This window comes from Maylandia zebra, linkage group LG18 (genome assembly GCF_041146795.1).
Source record: "Maylandia zebra isolate NMK-2024a linkage group LG18, Mzebra_GT3a, whole genome shotgun sequence".
NCBI lineage: Eukaryota > Metazoa > Chordata > Actinopteri > Cichliformes > Cichlidae > Maylandia > Maylandia zebra.
The window spans coordinates 12710642-12733493 of record NC_135184.1 but is presented as its reverse complement, the minus strand read 5'-3'; the positions used below and the strand labels follow the sequence as shown (position 1 = coordinate 12733493).

General features: G+C 44.7%; 1 protein-coding gene across 2 annotated transcripts in view; it reads right to left on the bottom strand.

The window, feature by feature from the left end:
• The window catches only part of skila (SKI-like proto-oncogene a), a 35738-nt gene extending 15048 nt beyond the window's left edge, over positions 1–20690 (bottom strand). Inside the window, exons 1-2 of one of the 2 annotated variants that reach the window (XM_076877095.1) lie at positions 20530–20690; positions 16965–18245 (exon numbers count right to left, since the gene is read on the bottom strand). In XM_076877095.1, coding sequence (XP_076733210.1) covers positions 16965–18095 — 1131 coding nt within the window. In that variant the 5' untranslated portion in view covers positions 18096–18245; positions 20530–20690. Of the gene's footprint in view, positions 1–16964; positions 18246–18952; positions 19754–20529 lie in introns of those variants that run through there. The other variant, XM_076877096.1, reaches the window with a different exon arrangement.
• Positions 20691–22852: the final 2162 nt, after the last annotated feature.

Below are 22852 nucleotides of genomic sequence, written 5' to 3'. Positions count from 1 at the left end.
AATAAATAATAAAATTTAAACCCATGGCTTTGCTTCATTAGTTTTGCTTTGTTTTCTAATTTTAAACTACTTATTAAACCGCAGTCGAAAAAGTATCCCAATAAATGTTATCCTATAAAAGCTCATAAGAATTACACCAAAAGGATTATAATTTGATTCAATCTTTCATTTGATCGAGTCACAAAAGTTTCGAAGGTGTGAATTCAAAAATGATTTAAGAATTTAATACAAATCGCTAGGTCTACCTGCAGTACTTTTAGTGCCCACAGAGAGGCCGCAGGCCACACTTTGGCAATCACTGATATACAGTCTGTGTGACTAATGGTGGTTACAGGCATAGTCACCCTTCAAAAGGAAACTCCCAGGGTCTGGGTTTTAGTATAAATGTGAGAAACACCCAGAAAACACAGTAAAAGAACAAGGCTGCAGGTGGGCCATTACTTCTGTATGTTCTGTACCCACACACAGACCAAACAAACATGCACGTGTGTGCGCTACACTAATGGCTGCCTGTCGCTCCCAGTGACTCCTGCATACCTGACAGCTGACGGCTTAACGCCCACCACCCACTCACGCACACACGCACGCACACACCCCTGCTCATTATTCCTGCTGCTCTGCACTCTCTCTTCCTTAATGAATATGTGCCAGTGCAAACGTTTGCACATTTCGGCACTACTACCATTTTCCTCACCTTCCCACCCCCACCTTGCTTTATTAAAAACACACCAAACTGCTACTGGGTCCTAATCTGCAATAACGAAGTACCTCTCTTATCTGGGGTGCCTCTGCAACACACAAACACACAACTAACCCCCTTATGTCTCCAACCCTTTGTCAGGCTGAAGCTCGCCTTATGACAATGTGGATTAGCATTCCACACACTCACTCGGCTGAACTCTGCTCTGTTGATCCTAATCACCAGCAGTCTGCCTGCTGCTGCAGCTTCACGCTGGCTTGTCCCACCACTGTGTAGCTGGATGTAGCCGCAGCCATGTGAACTCACAGTGACCCATTTTTTCAGCATACGTGACATTTCTGCAGCAGACGCTTTAATGGAGTAGAAAGTGGTTTTTCTAATGTGTGTCTGTGTGTCTTTGTAAAGTGCCAGTAAATCAAACTGTAACAAGCGGCACTTTACTACACAGGCACCCATGACTGTACATTAGCATGCACAGTCTGGCAGAGCAAATGTATTTAAGCGATAGCCCACACAGCAAAGGAGCATTTCAATGGGAGCATGGCATTCTCCTGTGAGCAGGGAAAAAAGAAAAGATGCTCTAACTGCGCATTTTTGCAGCTGGTTGAGGTTTTTGTTCATTTTTGCTAGAACCAAGATGAAGTAGATTGCATACCTCGCCACGTTGCCAACGAGCTGCTGCCTGACTGGGGTGAAGGCTGTCAACCTACAAAAGTTGACAGTGAATTTCTTCATACCTGAAGACTGCACTTCAGTTAAGTGAGTCTCCTTCAGCTCATCCTGACAAAACAACAAGCAGAGTCTCTTTTTCCTACTCTTGGTGTAATTTATATGAACCACATATGAACCAACGCAGACTGACACACACACACACACAGCAAACAAGCCCGAGGTCAAGCGCCACTCCACTCCTGTCACGTGGACCCACTAAATGACTGCTGTCTCAGTGCACATAAACACACGTGTGCAGTTACTCTTTGCTATAAATACACATCCGGTCCCCATACATGCATAATAAAACACACACCAGGCTTACCCCTCTAACAAACACATACACATAAGATGGAGCAAACTGGCACTTGCGGTCTCTGTTAGTTAACAAATCTCAGGAAAGTCACAGGTTACTTCAGCTCAAACTTGCACGATAAGCTGACAGAAAACCATTTCAGGAACTTATGTAAAAAGAAGTTACAGCTCATTTCCAGCTCCGTAAACTCTACTGGAGTAGGTCTGCAAAACTCGCAGATCAAAATAATCTCTGTTTATCTTATCACGAGCCTCTCACTGAAATAAGCTGTATTAACTCCTCCTGACTGGCTGCTCATCGCAAACAGAAGGTTTATTTGGGCTTGTGTGCTCACAGCAAAAGCCATGTGAATGCGTGACGACAACAGAATAAAATATACCCACTGTTTGACAATATACAGAGCCAAAAGTAGAAAATCCTACCTGAAACCGAGTGTTTAGAGCAGTCTGAAGCCTGAGCTTTAGGCTCGTAGGGATTATGTGCACATACGCTGACCTCATTATTTCAAAGTCTGACCATGTTTAATATGGGTATCCAGCATTGTAACAGCATATACAGAGAAGAAAATAAGAAAAGCGTAACGTTTCACCTTTAACCTCCTAAGACCTGAACTCTTCCACGGCATGCATTTTTAATTTCTCTTTGATATTTTGTGACCTGATGAATGTAAAGACAAAGAATTACCTGATTTTTTGGTTTTACCTAATTTTTGTTTCTAAGAAAAATGAGAGCCACATATGAGGATATTTATTTAAAATTTCGATAGAACAGTAGCAGTATAATGTCCTCGTAAGTGGATATCAGGCCCTTGTAGAGCAAAATTGAGTATTTTGGTCTAAATACAATAATAATAAATGTGATGTCCACATATGTGGACGCCAGGTCCTAGGAGGTTAAAGTAAACTGTCCCTTTCTGTATTACTGAAAAGCTTTAAAAACAAAAAAGATGCATTACATCATTTTGAGTAATATTTCTCACCATTTTCTAGGAAAGAACAATTACTTGTATTGCAAATAAACATTAGTTGCAATTTTATTACTGAATCCCTTCTTTGCCTTCATTATAAATATTTTGCTCTTTGTTCAGAGAAAACACTACAGATGTGTTAAAACTTTAAAAGCCTGCCCAGGATATAAAAAGCTCATACAAACACAACAGCAAGTCTTGACACGCCTGATCTTATCTAGGCCATAATAAAGAGTGGGCAAGCCTTGATCTGACCTTTCATCCCACAGCAGCAGTGTGTTTGCGTGTTTTTAAAAACCCTTCTGTGCCCTCACACACACGCACAGCTGGGAACCACTCTCTTCACATCTGCTGAAACCGTGACATCAGTTGCTGGGTATGAAAACTGAAAGAAAACCCCAACGAACACCACAACCCATTTCAGGGGACATGAACGTAAGTGCGTCCCCATCCTCCAATCATTCATGTGCCTGGCATTCAGGAGAGGAATGGAGATGCTGAACGGATAGCAGCAGCAGGAGGACGACGACGACAAAATGATGCAGCTTATTCTCCTTTTTCCTCTCAGAGGAGGAAGTGAAAATTGTGTGTGTGCGTGTTTCTTTAGGCAGTCAGAGAGGACTAGGAACACACACGTACGCAGACACACTCGGAGAGACAGTCACACCCTGTCTGTTTCTAGACCACATCCTGTACTGCTGTAGTCGTCAACTGTGTCAAAGATCGAGCAAGAGATACATCGTTTTATATACACTTCCTGGCTGAACTGCAAAAACAAGGCACATTTATTTATCTCTGTAAACTCAAAAATCACCAAACGGCTCAGACTTTTCCACTGTTTTTGATCCTTTAAGTAGGTATGCACAATGTTTAAAGTAGTGTCGAGTGTTTTTATTCACTTCATTTCCCTGTTGTGTTCCAAGGAAACAAAGATGTGTTCTTTACAACAAATAACTGACATATATTAAAATCGTTCAGCTGTACGAGAGATAACCATCGGCCACGGGGTTCTGGCTGATAACTGTGCATCCATAGTTTTTAATAGATCAAACAACATACTGTGCATTTGGGAAAATATAGAAATAATCTGTGGTTGCAGCAACACCACTTTCTCTGTGCAGCTCCCACTCAAATCACAATTTTTTATATCCGTCGACCTCCGCCGTGGTTTAGCCGCTTATCCTTTTGCCTGCAATTAAGATCAGACAACTGTACGCTGGTCTTCTGGGTTTGATTTGGGTTTTACTGGGTGCTCTGGTGGTCCCACCTGGCCCCCATACATAGACACAGACGCTGGAGGGTTTTATATGGAGGTCTTAATCCAGTAAGCCATTTATCCACGGACTGGGAGCCACACTTTGTTTCAGCAGCCAAATCAATAACAGCCCACAGGGGAACCGGGCAGCAAAGTGGGGCAATTAAAGGAATACACTTTTAGTAGAGGCTCTGTGATTAACTCACCATAGTGAAATGAGATCACTTCGAGGTCTGGCTGTTTGGTTCCTGACAAATATCAGTTACATTTTAACTTGAGATACTCGGGAGATTGCTCAACTAAATTTTTCATTCACTTTGGCACTGCAACGGCAGATAAGCGGGAAAGAAAACAGAGCAGGGCACGCATGAGGACAGGTCTGACAGGTGGACGCTGAGACAAACAGGTGACAGAAGGAAACAGGAAATAAAAAAAGGGGGGCAGCCGAGACAAATGAGGAGAAAGAACGACAGCATGTGACTGCTTGTCTGTCTGTGCCTTCCCCCAGACACGCACACACCTGTTCCTCCCCCTTTCCAAACACAAAGAGTAAGACTAAAGCCAGACAAGCACACTGATAAGCCAGACCAGTCATGCTCGACAGACACACACACACACAGGTTCATTCCCAACTTGTGTTTGGCTTCGGGCCTTGAGTACATTTTTGCGCCACAAAGGCACTCTGTCTAGACAGTCATCACATGCACGTCAAACACACACACACACACACACACACACACACACACACACACACACACACACACACACACACAGCTTTTCCTCTCCCTGACAACATGCTGAACTCCTTCCTCTAACAGCTACAGTTCCAGTCAGCCATTTTACAATCCACACACTGCAGCCTTGATTGCGAGAACAAATGGGACCCAGTGGAGAAACGGTTAATGGGCAGTCTATGGCAGAAAATGAAGCGAGTTATAAAAGCCATCTCTCCCCACTAATAAACGCACAATCTACTGTCCACCGACTGTAGCTTTACGGCAGACGGGGGTTTAATTTGGAGAGCGGCAACACTATTTCTCTGGGATTCTTCACATAAAAAAAACAAACAAAAAAACAAACATGTTACAATTTTTCTCAAAAAGGCGCCTCTTGAAGCTCTCTCGATCAATTTTTCTATTCATCTCCCTCCCCCCCTTTCTCCGTTTCTCATGTTTCACCGTCAACTCCCAGGCGGCAGCTTCCAGTGTGTGTTCAAAGCAGTGTATGTGGAGGGTTGTAATGATGTTACCTCATGAATGGACAAATTGTCTGACTGGAATACACTATGTAGGCTGCACAGACTAAGGTAATCCCCACCCCCACACCTCACATACATACAGCCCCTATGACACTGTATATATTATTGTAGAGGGTGAAAAATATACTTCTGGTGAAAATGATTAATTTGCCACTGACTCTGTGGATAAAACCAGTTTTCCTGGGTCAAAATGGGAGGGTGATAGCTGACAGAAAACTGGATTTTTCTGTAATTGTATAGCCCCAAACGACCTGAAATAGTTTAATCGACCAATCCATAATCAAAAAATACCCTGAGAAACAGATAAACCTGTAGATATCTACCTTTCCTTTTACAAGTGATATCGCAACGTTTTGGGCAAAAAGGACAGCTCTATTTTGCTCATTTTCAGCTCTAGTCTTATTCTTGGACTCCACTAGAGTAGCTTTGAATGAGTCAGTCTTATACTGCGTGTTGGTAAAACACATCAGTTCAAGTGTCTATTTTTTTAGCTCCTTTTTCGCTAGCTTTAAACCAGCTTTCTTCTGATTGGCTGCTCCCAGCAAACAGAAGGTTTGAGCAGTTGAGCATTTAAAGCAGTTTAAAGTTTAAAGGCTGAGCATTTGGCTCACAGGGATTACATGCACAAAGTTCATAAATTGAACATTTAGTCATGTTTATTGAGCATCTAGTACTTTTAACAGTATATATATGAAAAAAAAAAAAAAAAGGAAACGGCTCGTAGGTCAAACACCTACAAAAATGTTTGCTGGGTTTCAAATTCTCACCTTTGAAAAAGGTGCAGTACATATAAGAAATCCCTTTGAAATCTGGCACGGTATGCCATATATAATCTTAGCATCCCCAGAAGAAATGATGAAACACACTCAAAGGCATTGTGTGGTTGTTATCCACAGACATTGCATCAGTGGCAAGAAGTACAACTGCATTATGTCACTTGAAATCATCAGCCTGCACTGCAGTGATTAATAGTGATGAACAGACAGTGTGTGTTGCTAAATAATACAATTTTAGCCATAATCACACAGCTGTTTTAGAAAGGAAATATGATTCAGCCTTGTAAAAGAGAGACTGGCTGTAGCATTCGGAGGAAGATCTATGATATCTGAAATGTAATTTAGTTGCTCTCCCTGCTGCAGAGAGACAGAAAAACATTAAAAACAAAACTCCAACCAGGTTCATGTCACGTTCAGAGCAATATTATGCGAGTGTGATGGTTCTGACTCCCATCTACTCAAGGTAAGTCATTAGATTAACGTGATGCATTATAGGCCTGTAGTGAACGTGTCTAGTAACATTCATCCTGGAAATGAGGGTGTGATTTTTTTATTTTTCTAATCTTCACCCGACTCAAACACAGAGGGCAAACTGAACACACGTGAGCTCACCATCACTAGCACAGCAGCTCAGTGCGACACGTTTCCTCTCCAGGGCCCACACCCACCCCCACCCCAGTACGTTAATTATGAAAGCTGTTGGGGGCTCACCTAAGTGAGTCAACCAAGCCAGGAGCCGCAGACATATGCGCACGCGAGTGAGCAGACATCTGATCAAACAGCAGCTCCTTCAAACAGCAAAGGGTAGGAGGATGACGTCGTTTCTGCGAGCAAACTGTCGCGCACCGATGTGCACGCAGACTCGAGCAGACACACTTCGTTCTCCCAGGAGGACACAGCGACTGAGAATGAGGCCAGTGGGCCCTTGTCGTCTCTGTGGATGACTGTACTCATCACGTGAGCTTTACTTGGGCCTGTGTGTGTGTGTGTGTGTGTGACAGAGATTTAACATCTTTAAAAACCAAAAGAGAAACTCTAGAGAAACGTGCCACCATAGGATGCTGTGCAGAGGTAGGTTACTAGTTCAAATCTGTAATTAGGGACAAAGATGCACACACTCTGCTGTTGCCATCAAAAAACACAAATCAGCTGCCTGGTTTTCTATATAAGGGAACTTGGCTTACTATTCATATTGGATGAAACAACTCGGGAGTGCTTGGAGATAGAGGGGAGTGAGAGAGCTGCAGAGAGGACGAGCGTTGCTAAGCAGACTGAAAGCTGAGAGAGGCTGTCAGTAAGCCAGCATTGCACTGCTATCACTACAGAGAGAGAGAGACAGAGAGAGACAAAAAAACAAAATGGAGACACTGCCCGACCCTGTTTCTTTGCAATGAATTACACAGCACCCACTGAAAGGCCTCCTAATGCATGCTGAAGACTGCTTCGAACAGCCGTTCGGTAGCTAAATAGGAAACAATCCTGCATTAATTTATCCCAAATTGTCATTTGAAGAAAAGTCTGGTGAAAAATAGAAACAAATACACTTGCCCTTTTAAGAGGGAAGCAAAGGCAAGTGCCTCACAGTGAAGTAGGTGTTTAAATGAGAGGTTTCAAGGTTTTACTGCAGGAGTCGCCCCTGACTAAAACCTCGTATGCGTACGTATCGATCTGCGGTTTGTTTACTTCTTGCTCAGTTGTAACATGGAATACTGCAGTAAATGTCAGTGCTTGGCTGGCCATCGTTGTCTGCAACAAGGCCAGAGGAAGGCGGGTGGGAAGGAGGAGGGAAGGATAGGGGGGTGGAGAGACATGGAGTAAGGAGGCTATCCCAGTCGCTACAAACAGAAAGCTCCACCTGGCCAAAACGACCCGCAGGGTAAAATCTATCACAGACACATGGAAAAGCAGACAGTTAAATCCAAACTGGCCCTAGGTCCTCTGACTGTTCTGCAGGGAGCTCCGGTCTCATCCATATTACATGCAGGAGCTTGTTTGAAGCCTCCACTGCTCCCTCTCTGCATGGGCAGCTTGGCTTTGCTGTTTGGGCCCCTCAGGCTCGACACCCTCTCCATCTCTCCCTCTCCCCTTCATACAAACACAGCTCCCATAATGCAAATCCATCAGCTCCCGTCATTCTTCCTCCATTTTTCCTCACAAGCTCTGGCTTTCAAAATAACCTTCCGAAGACCTTTGCAAAATTTAAATGTTCTTCCTGAACGTGGTTCACTGAAAAGATGAAACCTGCACATAGAAATCCTCCCGACATTTGGCCAAAGGCTGCTGTTAATTTCCACCCTGTCTGCACCAAGCTTCATGTACCAGAGCCTATGATAGGTGAACTCGATCGCCAGACTTCCTTCATTAACACACAAGACACATTCAATGTCTGATGCAAGGTCTGACAGCAGTCCAAGAAAAGCACAGTTGGGATTGGCAAATCTCATTACGGTTGAGTCAGAGCTCTAAGTGAACACACCTGGGTGCAGATCAAACAGACTGAGTGAGAGACCAGGGCGGTGATAAATCTTTGTCCTGGCTCCACAGTGACGCTGATGAGTGGAGAGCAGACCGCAGCACGGATGGAGCGCCGTGACTCACGCTGCAGGATAGGGTTGGCGTGGTGAGGGGGAGGAAGTGGCTGGTTTCTGGTTGGGTTTGTGTGTGAGAGTCTGGCTGCTTCTCTGACTGAGTATGACCCTTTGACTTCCTTTAAATCACAGACTCTGCACTGTGTCATCCAAACACTAGCCTGTGCTTTCATCGCTCTAATAAAAGATATCACGCAAACACATTCAAAGCCTGTGTCGAGGCTTCTGTCATCCAGCTCCGATGGCACAAACTTTGAGAGTTTTGGGGTTTGAAATTTCAGAGTCAGCCTTCGCTCCTCTGCTGCTTTACAGAATAGAAAATGAGGCAGATTGGATGTCTGCCAGAGCAGCTGACAGAAAAAGGCGACCTTGCCAAAAGATTTGCCATCGGTACACTGTGAAGGCTAGAAATCTTCACTCAGCGTGAGTCACTCTTACGAAGAACTGCTCTGCTTTCGGACTCATCTGGAATCAGGATGCGTTTCAGCCAGCACATTTTGATAGTGATGACAGAGAAAATTTCTGGCATAACAAAGTGCACTTGTCACAGGAATTGGTTAAACTGTAGCCAGACTGTAAACCACAAGGAACTCGTCAGAAGATAAAGTCAAGGGCAATAAGTCTCCATGAAGGTTGAGCCTCCTTTAATAACAAAGTTGTTGGTTTTTTTTTTGTTTTTTTTACATGAAAGCCCAAAAGAAGAGCTGGACACGCAAAGAATAAGTGTCAAACCTTGTAGACACGCCATTTTATTGCTCGGTGGCGATGGAGAGACTTTTCTCTTAGCTTGCGTGCAAGGATGCTGAAGTGCACTCCAAAGCCCCAACCCATGCAACCCTTAATTATGCTCCCATAGCTTAAGTATACTCAAATAAAAACCCATACTATACCTTTTATGGATGCTGTTAAGTAATTAATTGCATCTGGAGGTCAACAACCTCAAGGACTGTCTGCTACTTAGTTTAGGTTGTGAACAGTTGCAGTGGTGCTGTTGGAGATCCAGAGGGAAATCCAGATCCAGGAGTCCTCCATTTACAGTATCTAGATGAGCTGGTTTGGACCCCAGGAGGATATGGTATAAAGAAGACTGTATGTTTGCATATCTAGTGGCTTAAGAAACATCCCAGAGATGGATGAGTCCCATGAGTGTCGTCACTGCAGGTGGGAATAGCGGAGAGATAAACACATCAAGAGAAAATGGGAAGAGAGGAGACTGGGCAAAGCTTAAAATGTCCCTTTTCCCCATCCTTATTAATGCAGTCCATTTCCCAGTTGTTAACTTCACAGATTTGCCCGGAGCAACATCACCCAGGCTCCTGGAGAGAGGAGGATTTACAGGGTATTAGGGCTGCCACAAACGATTATTTTGATAGTCGACTAGTCACCGATTATTTTTGCGATTAGTCGACTAATCAGATCATCATCCATTGGACATAAAACGTACAGCTTATTGCACCAGCAGCATCTGCTCTTATATAACTATCATTAGCTTACAGCTTTAAGTGTTTAAGGTCTGTGCTAACTAAAAATAAAGAAAGACAAGATGATAGTTTATTAAATTTGAATGAAATTTGCAGATTGTTTCAGTGAAGTTTAATAAACTCCTTGCTATCTAAAATATAACAGGACACCGGAGTATATTCTCGAGCATCTCACACTTCTGATAATCAGCTGTCTGCTTGACTTTATTCAGCTGTGTAAAAACTATAACTTTAATCTCAGCCAAACCGATTTACTCAGGAACAAATAAAATACAAAAAAAGCCAAACAATAACATTTTTAAGTTATCTAAGTGACTTATATATCATGTTTAACCTGAGTAGCGAAAGACGGCGGTGGGTTTGAAAACGATTTGCCGGGAGTCCGGTGTTCTCACGGCTCTAGTGACCTAGCCCCCGGCTAGCTAACGAGCTAGTGGGTAACAGACGTCTCCGAAAACGTCGGAGCGCTTTTGAAAATATGCGGTGTCCTGATAAACTGAGCAGATATTTGAGGTTTACACAGCTACATTCTCGCCTGAAAATATGTTAAATGTTTATTTTGTGACCCATAAAGAATAACAAGAGTAATAGTAAAACTAAGTAGCTGCCGCCATTGTTGGAAACTGAGCTGGGCTGCGCTATGAATTCTGGGACAGAGCTACTTCTTCTTCGGGGTTTAACGGCAGCTGACATCCTTGTACATGCAGTGCTGCCATCTTCTGTTTCAGTCCGTTATTACACTCTTAAATCCTGCTACTTATTCCTGCGTCTTTTGTGATCTTACAAAGCTTCAAACGACGCGTCGACTATTAAATCAGTCGTCGACGATTTTGATAGTCGACGTAATCGTGACTAGTCGACTAATCGTGGCAGCCCTACAGGGTATACAGACTGAAAGACTTCTAGAGCAAGCGGTTCACTGTGCTTCAATTTGAGACTCCAAGCTTAAGGTCACAACAAGGCATCGCAACTAGGTTCAGTTTGATAGAGGCAAATGGAGAGAAAATCAAACAGGCAGGAACACACTTGTGTGGAAAAAACAAGTCGTTACCCATCAGGGAAATAAATGGGGATTTATTAGTCAGTATTTCCCCCTGCTTTTCACAGAACTGCAGTACGCATGACTGATATGCGTTTTGGCCAGGATTGCGGTTGGCAGCCCATTGGGATTCAACGACACGCCTTTGATATCCGTTGTTTATCTGCTTGTCTCGGAGATTGGGGCTGTAGGAGAAACTATAACGCTGCCCATATGCCGGGCGTCTACGTGTACTGTCTGATGTGTACATGGTGCTCCTATGGAAAGCGGCGTCTCCGGGGTTCTCCATTTATATCTTCATTAATCACCGTTCCCACCGGGAGGCCGCACAGAGGAGTCTTTCAAATGCAAACGCGTTCTCTCTACTTGCACACAACACACACACAGCCCCTTTACAGTATACCCACCAGCGTAGCAGCTCACAACACGCACAACCTGTCCGGCTGTCTTTCAGGAAGACCTGACAGTGGACAGTTAATCTTCTCGTCAACTGATCGATTAATTAATACCAAAACTCCTCATTATTCTGTTTTCTTCTAAAGCCAACTAAGCAAACGAGTCAGGCGTGTTTTGATCCAGAAACCTCTCTCTGCTTGCATCTTGTTTGAACTCGTAGCCCCACTATTCTCACTTTGTTCTCAATCTCGTTTTCCTCAGAAGCAGCAAACTGGTCTGGCGCCCTGAGGGGGAGCGAGCAAGAGCGCAGTGAACATGCAAATAGGCCATCCGTCGAGGCTTCTTTTAAAAGCCCGCAGGACGTTTAGCGGGGAGGGGCTTGGCAAATGTGTTTAGTCTGTGTGAGTGCTGGCAGACGTGGCAGAGGCTCCGCTGTATCTGGACAGACCTGTCTGTGCTGCCCACTGCTGCGGCAGGCTCACGTCAGGCCCGGAGCAGCACAGTTTCCTCTTATTTTTACTTTATTATCCAAAATAAAGAGCAGCAGCTGTTCCAGCCCAGTGATGGTACATTTCTAAATGTGGGGCTGTGGTGAACGGCACAGGCTGATGAACTGTGGCAGAGGCCTGTGGTCATGTGAAACCTAAAGCTTTAAAGGATGATTCTTATCTATTTCAGACAAAGACTAGGAAGTAATGGTTTGGGCACTCCTCCAGCGAGCTGCAACTCTGTTATAGAGCTATGATACTGGCACTGACCTGACGATGACATACCAGAGGCCCCTCAGCTAAGCCCCTCCTACCTTGAGAGGCCCCTTTTAGGCCTTTTACAACAGGCTGCAAACATGGGCCAAGGCATGGCTCGTTATACACAGACTGTCTCCCACACCAAACTACATACAGGCCTAATAGACTGTAGGTTAGTGTGGGCCAGCGTCCAAAAAGCGGCCGTGTATTCAGTATAAGGGGACAATTGTTCTAAGGAAAATGCACAAACAGACAGAAATATGTGTATGTGTGTCCTTCTTGTTAGCTGGGGAAATACAAGCTAGCAGGCATGTGATTGGCCAATAAAGAGGGCTGTTACAAGCAACATTTGAGGTTGAGGTTAATTTCACGTTGGAAGAAAGGAAATTTGAGGTCAGAGGCCAAACCCCCCACCCCAAATAAATAAATAACTAAAAAGTGGAGCAGTTTTGAGTAAACCATATTCAGGGCAACGTGTCCTGGCTCTAACCTCACATCCTTTCATAGCCTTTACTTCTCTTATTTGCTCAAGTTTCTTGCCCTCAGGCGGTCAAAGATACCGTGTTGCCCGATGCTGCTTCAAATGAATGCATGCGACAGCAGAAGCAGTAGAGAAGTGAACTTGGGACACTGATTCGCATGTCTGAACACAGACAGGAACTTATGTAACACTGGCTGTGCCCTCTGTAAAAAAAAAAAAAAAAAAAAAAGTCTGCTCCTTTCACTCTTCTTGTTTCCTTCTTCCTCCTTCTCCTCTTGATGCACCCTCCCCTGCCACCCACCCCCACTCTATTCAGTGTTCGTGTCACCCGGCAACTCGCCATATCCATCAAGGAGACCCGATCAATAGGCGCTGGCCTTTCTTCCCCATCCACCTCGCAGAAGCGCACAAGTGGTCTTATTGCTTATGTAATGATTGACTTATCGGGTCATTTGGCTGCCTACTTTGCTACTGTTCGCCAATTGGGGCCAGGGAGGGGGCATTGACTGTTTACGGATACATGTGAGAACGTCTGATTTGGGAGAAAGGGGGTAATGGTGAGCAATGGGTGGCAGCGTGAAGACCAGACTGCGGGTCTGAGGGCAGGAATCCAAGAGAAGGCAGGCAGTTTGAATGTCGAGGGGAGGTAGATGAAGAAGGCAGGCGCAGCGAACGATTAGCATGCTCGCCAAAATCCAATTAGACACCGCCCAAGAGAAAGACTGACAAGCAGACAGACAAACAGCCCAGGAGACAGCCAGAGAGTGCAGCTGCACCGGTCTGCGGTAATGAAGTCACTGGTTTCCAAATAGCAAATAGAGGAAGCCAGAAAGATGCAGCTGTCTGCCGTCTGTGCCGCAGCCACTGTGTCAACCCGGCCAGGGAGACAGACAGAGGAAGGCTGTTCTCTCCGTCTGACACTTCTGACTCGGGGCCAGCACAACGCTACAAACAAGGCTGGGGCAAAAAAAAAAAAGGAAAAGCAGCAAACTGCTACACCCACCATGTTGGGGCTGCTCATTAGCGTTAGGAGACAAGCCCAAAATATCAAATCAGATTGCTTCTGCTCTTTCCTCTCTCGCTTATAGTGTAAAAAAAATTTTTAGTAGCATGAGCTTATTTACACAATACATTTGAAAATGGCTTTAAAAATATGAGGAACCATTTTCAATCTAAAGAATGAGCGTCTGTAACAAACCCTGAGGTCAAAATGAAATCATTGTCTGTCGAATACTAAAGTGACTCCGGTGATAAGGTTTCAGCTTGTTGCTGTGTGCGTTGGTTGTGTCTAGTAAACTGTTTACACAGCAGGGATCAGTAGACAGGCTAGCACTGCCTCCAGGCACAAAGCGCCTTTATGGAGCGCAGGTCCTGGAGTTTTTAACTGCACCTTTTTAAGCCAAACAGTCCGAGCAGGATTTGGGACTGGGGGGGGATTCCAGAAAGCTCCCCTCTTGTTTTCTATGAGGTCCCAGAAATCTCTGTTAAAACTGCTTGTAAATGTGCACATTGACACTGTGTGTAAATAAGGGACATTGGGTAACAGTATACATTTGGGGTTAGACCAACACGCACGAAGGCGAGCCATCTTTCTAAAAAGAAGACTCAACTATGAGCTTGCCTGCCTGGCCGTCCACCAACTGGGATGTGGAAACTATGAGTCACGCAGCCAGTGCGGTGGAGGCGGCTGGACACAGAGAGTCTGGAGGATGTTCAGGGTGAGAGACACGTCCGTCTGTTTCGCTTCCTGTTCAGTTAACGCACACTTTCATTACAGGAATACACAAACAGAGAGTGGCTGAATGTGAAGGGAGAGCCCCTGTGTCCTGACTTCAGTACGAGGTCATCGTGTTCCTCCGGTCACTGACCTTTCACACACTCGTAAATCTGTTCAGGAGGGAGTGGTGTGAAGCTTATACTGGCATCCTCTATCAAGTCACCTGCTTCCTGGACACTCTCATGCAAACATCTTTCCAGGAATTTTAGCCATTTGTGACTTTGTCTGTCTCTGTCAACACCAGCATAACTGTTACATAAAATTTCACCACTGCTGTTAACCCTGCAAAAACCATTTCCACTGAAACCAAAACCCCACAAACACCATGTTCTGGTGTTTGTGGGGTTTTAACTAGAAGAAGAAAATGAGAGAGGAAAAAAAACAAAAAAAAAAAACTTTGACTGAGAAAAAAATTAATAAAAAAAAAAATCACCACCTCACAGAGGAGACAGCACCTGAAACTGTGGTGAGACACATGCTCCAGAGGGCCTGGCAATGTGTGAGTGTGTGAGACAGAGAAACAAAGATGTGTCATACTGGCCTACACACACACACACACAGGGGCAATGTGTCTCACACATAAACACACACACCACTGATACTGCGGGACTCATCAGCCCCCTCGACATTAGGTACATGGTGCAGTAGTTTGTGCGCTAGTTTCCCTCTGAGCTACAAAAATGTCTCTGGCTTTCAGAAAGAACGTCTGTGGCTTCCAACATGCATACCGGCTGGGAAGAAGCGAGACAGGAATGTGGTCAGGACGCTGGGCGAGACGGTAGATGCTATTTCCGATGCATTCGCAAAAGGCAAATAATTCCTCTGTCTCGCACACATAAGTTGTGTGTCTTGAGCCGTACAAACCTCACACTCTGCACAAACTCTGCTCAGTCTTGCATGCAACCAGCTGCCAAGTAGTGACATATAAATCCTGACAATGACAGCTAACTTCACCAAAAACATGCATATAGATTTGCGTGTGAGCTAACCAGCCATTCACCCAGAATACAGTGCAAACCGGGGTAGTCCGCTGTGGTCACAGAGAGGTCATGAGACGACATAAACCAGTTAATAGCAGTGAAACGAGCTGGAGTTTCTCCCCCTCCTCCTCTTCTAAACACTGACCTTTCAATAGGATCGCTGTCCTTGTGGCTTCTATATTGCACTGGCATGATTTTTTTTTTCTACACAGCAACTTAAAAAAACAAAAAAAATACATAGGAGCAGTAAAAAAAAAAAAAAAAAAAAAAAAAATCACAATCAAATCAAATATAAACCCATTCCAAAGTGCTGGGAGTGACTAAATAAAGCTAAGTGGTCTGCTGAAAGTTAAAATAAGATAAATTTCTTTTAATAAATGTTGCCAGTCAAAACTATAACGGAAACTAAGCTTCAATTAACTGCACAGCCCTGCTTAACATCGGTTGATGTTCCACTACTGAAAGTGTGGCTTTCAGTACGTGTAGACTGTTCCAACATTCATTTTTTTAAACCAGCCAAAAAGCTCCTAAGCTGTGAACGGCACGAGATTTCCTTTCCATCAGCCATTATCTCAGACTGTGCTGAAAGAATGGAGATGAAGTAAACCTGGGTAAACTGGCCAGTTATTAGTCAGTAAAAAAGGGACCAGCTTATTTCCTTTTTAACTCTGTTTAGCTACAGTTAGTTTCCAGTGTGGGCTTCCCTGTTTCAGTTTAGTTTTTAATAGTTGACAATGTTAGGTTTCAGTTTAGATTTTATTCATTTTACTAGTTAGGTTTATAAAAATGGAGGGCTTTTGCCATGGGCATCTCTCTCAGAAGTACAGATTAGATATTACAATATGAATAAAGCACTTTTTGAAGGCAGCTGACTCGGTCCCATAGACATGTACCCTCATACAGGTAGGTTCCGATACCAAATTTGACTAAACAATAATTCAAACTAAACATTTCCTCTACAGTTAGTTGTAAGTGCAATATTGTGTCACTTAGTTTTCTTTCTTTTCCCTTTAAAAGTCTTTGTTGGCTATAATAACCTTGGTGCTGACAGATAACTCCAGTACCAGAGTTTCAGGGTTGCTTCCTGAGCCTCGCATATTGGCCTTTTGTTCAGTGACATTCCCACCGACCTCCAGGTGACCCGGAGGACAAATGATGCACTTCCCCTTCAGCTGTGGCCAGCTGGCCTTACTTCGTCTGATCAGACCTGCCCAGGCAGATGTCACCACCTGTCCCAGGCCTCAGACACACACACTAGGTCAACACTGGTTTAAGAAAACACCAGCCATTTTATTCAAATGAGCCCAACACACAAAACACAAGTCTGGAAGAGGGCAGGACAGAGGACGTGTCAGCTAGACAAACAAATATGGAGACTTTAATTCAAGAGAAAAGCTTTCACCGGTCAAACAGCAGAATGGTGATGAATGAGGATTTATAGCAAGCAAAGACACACTCAGCTTACACAGGTATCACTAAACAGGTGCACTTACTTTGTCTAGCGACCTCTTGAGCTGATAGTGGAACTTCTCTTTGACTTCGTCCAGCAGCTGCTTGAGTCTGGGCTCCTCCGGGGTCCCCTGGTACTTTCTGGCAAGCTGCAGGTAGCAGGGCCACTTGGCTGAGTCAAAGCCCCAGTGGCAGGTCCTCTTATCAGGTGACTTGTGCGAATGCATGACAAACTTCTGCGGTGAAAAGAGCAACTGGCACTCCACACACTGGATGCAGGGCACCTCGGGCTGGGTGTAGAACTGGGGCACAAAGAGACCCTGGCACTTCCCCAGACACTGGTGCTCCACCTGGAAGCTGGCTTCACTCTCCTTCAGGAGGCCCTGGGCTGACAGCTTACCGCTGGGGTCAGCAGGCAGGGCTGCACCAGGACGCAGCAGAGCGTTGCAGAGCCGCTGTGCATCCGTCAGTGTAATGAGGCCACAGGAAGGCGCGTTGAACGGCAGAATGCCCAGCACCTTTAGGATGTGCAGCTGCTCGGCGTCACAGCGAGAGCAGTAGACGTACAGCTCGTCGCACACGGTGTTGATCTGCTGCAGTGAGAAGTCGCGGAGCACGGAGTTGAGCACCTGGGGCAGGCAGAGCCGCTTCTCGCCCCCAACAACGAAGCAGGAGATGGACTCTCCCTCCAGCAGAGAGTGGGTGAGTTCAGTAGAGCTGTCGCAAGGAACCAGCAAAGGGCCCCCTCCCAAAACAGGAGGGGAGGGCAGGGGGGGCATGCCGGCCTGGGAATGCTCATGGCCCGTACGCGCAGAGAAGGCAGCCGGGCCCCCGAGGGAGCTCTGACTGCTGAGGGTGAACTGGGCCAGTGTGTGTTTAAGCCCAGGGCTCAGGTCCAGGGCTTTAGTAGAGCCCATAATGTGCAGTTCAGCCCGGCCTTCCATGTCCATGTCACAGTCAGGGCGTGGGTCCTCAGTCTGCTCCCTCTTCACCTTGGGAGTTTTGGGGAGGGAGGGCAGGGAGTCCAAGCTGCGACGCTTCAGGTTGATCTCCGCCATCACGCGCTTCTTGATGGGCGCGTCTTCCAGCCGCTCTCTGTACAGCCGTTTCATGTTGCCCTTGAATGAGGTCAAGTCTTTGAAAGGGGTTTTCAGGCTGGTCTGGGTGCTGGCCATATCTAAGCACAGGGTTATTGTCGTTTCTGCGAGCTGACCAAGTTCTCGTATTCCTCTGGGTCTCTTTTCCTCCTTAACTCTTCTCAAATCTTCTGGCGATGAGACACATGCATGATCGTTACTGAAGATTTCTATCGTCTGATCTGTTCCCTGAGCATGAAAACACAAGGAAAAAATAGAAATAAAAAATTAATCACAGTCTTTTCTACCTTTCCTGTAGACAGATGAACAAACTGAAAAAATATCTGGAGCATTAAAGGTTTAATGGTGTCCCTGCGGGGTTGTTGAACAAGTCATCGGCTGTCAGCTTGGCCCGCTATACCAAATGGCCATTACCATACTTCACACAAACACGGGGGTTTTCTTCTTGGCTCTTGTAATTGAACCCCAGAGGAAGAAATTTGCATCCACCAAAGGTTCAAACGAGAAAACTTCTCAGCGCTGAGTGAGAATTTTAACAAGCCAAACCAGTTGACCACACAAGACAAACAGAAATCCTTCTCCACCACCACAACCACCAACACCCTACCTTTACCCCCCTCTCCCCCGTCATTACATTGTTAATGAGCGGCTGATCCACAATGCTCAAAAACATTTCACTTTGCAAATGAAAGTGCCCTTCCCAGCCACATTGTACGCTCCCGTAGGTGTGCTTACCCCACGCTGACCCCATCAACTCCGTGAAAAACAACTGATAAAAGCGTTAACAGCAGTCATCCCCTTCCCTCAATCCTCTCACAGCTTGACATTCAGCACTGTGGAAACCGATGTCCCCCCAATCTCTCTCTCCCTCCGTCTGCCTTTTTTGTTTTTAACTCTCGGATTTTACTAATAAGGTAAACACCGAGCGGCTTTACCGAATTTAAAACGCCTTGTAGTTGGTAATGGCTGAATTATGGTGCTGCAATATGACAGCAAGAGACAGCAGATTCCATGCACTTCGGCTCTGATGATACGCTTTCTGGTGTGGTAACGAAATGCTCTTTCTCTATATATACACGCATAGAGAGAGACACACACACACGCACGCACGCACACACACGCCAAACGGAATTTTTGGCTTGTCAAAAAGGTAAACAGGCAGACTCGGTTAATTAACCACAAGACATGGTTTTGCATGCTTCTGCAAATTTTAGCATCCCGACGTTTTCTCTTTTTTTCCACCGACTGACGAGAAGAAGAAAAAAAGCTGTCGCGGTGCAAAACCTCTGAAACGGGTGGATGTTTGTGGGCGTAATAATGGCAAATACCACCGTGGGCCGATTGGCAAAAACAGCCATAAACACGGCAAAATTCAAATCAGTGGCTGACATAAAGGAGCGTTTGCCCCGATTTTTCTCGTGTTTTTTTTAAACAAATCTATCTCGGTTTGCTTCCCCCAAGACATAAACCGTCTTTTCTCGCGCAGCCTCTCGCCCGAGCTGGACTTATTCACGTCACCCGCACTACTTCTTAGTACCCTTTTTTTTTGGTGCAAGGACACCGCGTATAACGCCAACTATCCCCCTCCTCCTCCAACTCCAGTCTGCAGCCTCTACCTCGCCTCCTCTGCTGGCTCGGCACTGGTATGCAGACAGTGCTGATAATGACATTCACTGTCTGCGATACAGTCTGCTGTGGTGTGGTGAAGGCACCGCGGTTGGGCATTTATGCGCACACGCCGATTTTGGTGAGGGCACGGTGAGGTTTAAACCCGTGGCAATCTCCCCTCTCCAATCCCCCCCAAACACAGGTAGAACACTTGTCACTAAGGGTCAAAACACTTGCAATAGGTGTTTAATATTAAATATATGAGTGCTAGATTATTTAAAATAAGAATATGTTCTGAGTGTAAAAAATGTGCGCATTTGACTGGAAACCCGCTGAGAAGCAGCTCTCGGGTCCTTTAACACTAAATCATCATAGCGCTAGCTAGCCCGACCACCCCAGTCAGCCTTGCTCCGATACAACCGCTCGTATAGCAGTCTGAACAGCTCAGAGGGCTGTGAAGCAGGCTAACCCAGCTCCCGTGAGTACAGACGGGCTCACTTTTGCCCAGTTCCCTCCCCCAGCAGCAATAACAACCAGAGTAAAGCAGGCAGAACCGACTTCAGCGCTCATATACATTGTAAGCATTGACCGCGACCGTTGGGGGGATAAACAGCCACCATATTAAGGCAGGCTAACCCCGCGCAGAGACTAATAAAGCAGGCTTACCGAGAGCACGGAAAGCGTTAACATCACGACTGGCTAACCCCAGATAGACACCGATACGGCAGGCTAAAGCAGATTAGCTTCGCTCCCCTTCACTCCGCTACTCACTGTCGGCCAAACGCAGGAATTCAACCATAATCGTTAATCACCGGCTCGGATTCGCTACTAACAAACCAACCTCCCGTCCCTCCTTAACGGGCCCATTTAACCGGCTCCGTCCTTTGAAACGGCGAGCACTTGCCTGGACGCTGTGTATCGGACGTCCTCACTCTCCCGGGGTCCTCTCAGTACTGGAAAAGCCTGGCGGAGCGTCAACAAGATGCAGCTAGGCTCCACTACAGCGCCGTAACGTCACGCTGCACACGGCCGAGAGGCGGATACGTCACCCGGCTGACGGAAACTATGCGGGGGTGTCTCTCGCCTGTCTCTCCTCCTGTCTGTCGGCTCGCGTGTCTGTCTGTCTCACACAGTCAAACAAACCTCACAGACTGTGTGAGACAGACAGACACGCGAGCCGACAGACAGGAGGAGAGACAGGCGAGAGACACCCCCGCATAGGAGCAGGTAACGCTGCAGAGGCGGCCCCAGCTTTTTAAAAGGGGGGCGTAAGAGCCGGCGGGGGGAGGGGGCAAATCTAACAAACAACTTGAAAAACACCCCCCATACAGATGTGTTAAATACATCCTTTTGTTAAAGAATATTAACAGGTCTGTTCAGTGTATTAAAAAAAGGAAAAAAGAAAGAAAAACTTGTACAACTGTTTTACAAAGTGACTAAACAAGTATTTAGACTGTGAGGTCATATCAGAAATGGCACTAATCTTAACTCCATGTTATCGCCATGTGTAATTATTTATTTTTTTAATTGTTTTTCCAAGTCTTCCTGACATGGGGCAGTTTTCCAATTTCACTGTACTATTGTACTATGTATGACTGTGCAATGACAATAAAGAGTTATCTTATCTTACGTAAAGCAAGTGCACTTGTTTTCAGAATCATATACGTTATTATATTGAATCATCTATATTAATTAATTAATGCTCATTTCACTTTATTGCTGCAGCTTGAGATCATCTTAATAACTAATGTATTATTATGTATTATTATAAATATTAATATTAATAACAATAATAGAGCTCAATGGAGCAGCTCTGTGGCCTGATACAGATGTAATACATATAAGGCAAGGCTGTACAAGAGTTTAAGCATCCTTTTGTACTGAATAACTTGAATAACTGTGGTGAGCATTTATACCCTCTGAGGTATCTTTTGTATAATTTAAAATAATCCAAAGCCATCAATGAAGTAGCTACCATTGACTATAAATACAACCTCAGTCTTTTAAATGCCTAAAATATAATACCATTATTTTGAAAAGGAAGAAAATGTTACACACTAAATAAGAGAAATTATTTTAATACATATTTCTTTATTGTATTTTACTATAAGCCTTATTATAACTATTTGAAAGGGTATGGGAAACTTTTTTTAAAAGGAAACTGGAGTTTATATATCTTGATGCATTCTCAATCATCCAGGTAAGTAAATCTCCAAAGGCTGATTTTGTTCATCTGGACATGAAAACGCTACTTCCAGATGAACAGAGTCAACCTTTGGAGATGGAGTTTATATATTTTTTAAAGTGTCAGCTTTATTTGTTATATAATGTAAGCCATGCTAGTTTGTTATTTCTTCAGAAATTGCACAGGGTTTTCTTTTATTTATTTATTTTTTTCTTGAGTTATATGGATTGCCATGCTTGGATTTAAAGGAAGATTTTTTTTTTCTGCAGTTCCCTGGTTTGACTTACATATATTGCACCAAGTAGACTGAAAGCATAGCCTGTATATAAATGATGGACATAGTCACTCTGCTGCCTTTCACTATTTGGGGAAATTTCATTATGAGTTTATGAGTTCAGCATTTTCATCACCACCTTGTTCCTTTGAAATTAGATGTGGTGAGAGAGGGATAGATGCAACTGTGAAACCACCCCCTTGTTTGCTAATTAGCATATCCTCAACAATCATACTTACAATTCAAAATAAGGATGACCAGTCTACAACAGTTCAGAGCAAAAAGACCTGAGGACAATTTTCACATAGACTTCTATATAATTGGAACTTGGGATCATTACTTGCTAGCTATAACGCTACAATCATGTTTCATACTATGTATGAGCTGATCTGTGCTGGACTACTATGTAAAACCAAAAACTTGGTGACAGTTGGAAGAAAAAACCCTCTTTTAACAGAACAGAAAGAAATACTCAATTCTGGCTTTCAAATGTCAATGCCTCTTGAGTATCTAAGAAGAATATTAAAACGTAAACAGCAGGATAGCTCTAAACACATCTCAACACACCAAGTGGCAAAATGCTGCCTCCTGGATGTGAAAGTCTTAATTAAATTTTATGGAAGGTAATTATAAAATGTAACTTTAAGTAAAAGCCATAATTGGATGCCGGATTGGAGTCTTTGCTAGGCCTGTTCTGGCCCTCGAGCCTTATGTTTGACCCCTCTGAGCTAGACAATTGAAACTTGGACACAGTTGGGTGTTCCACTA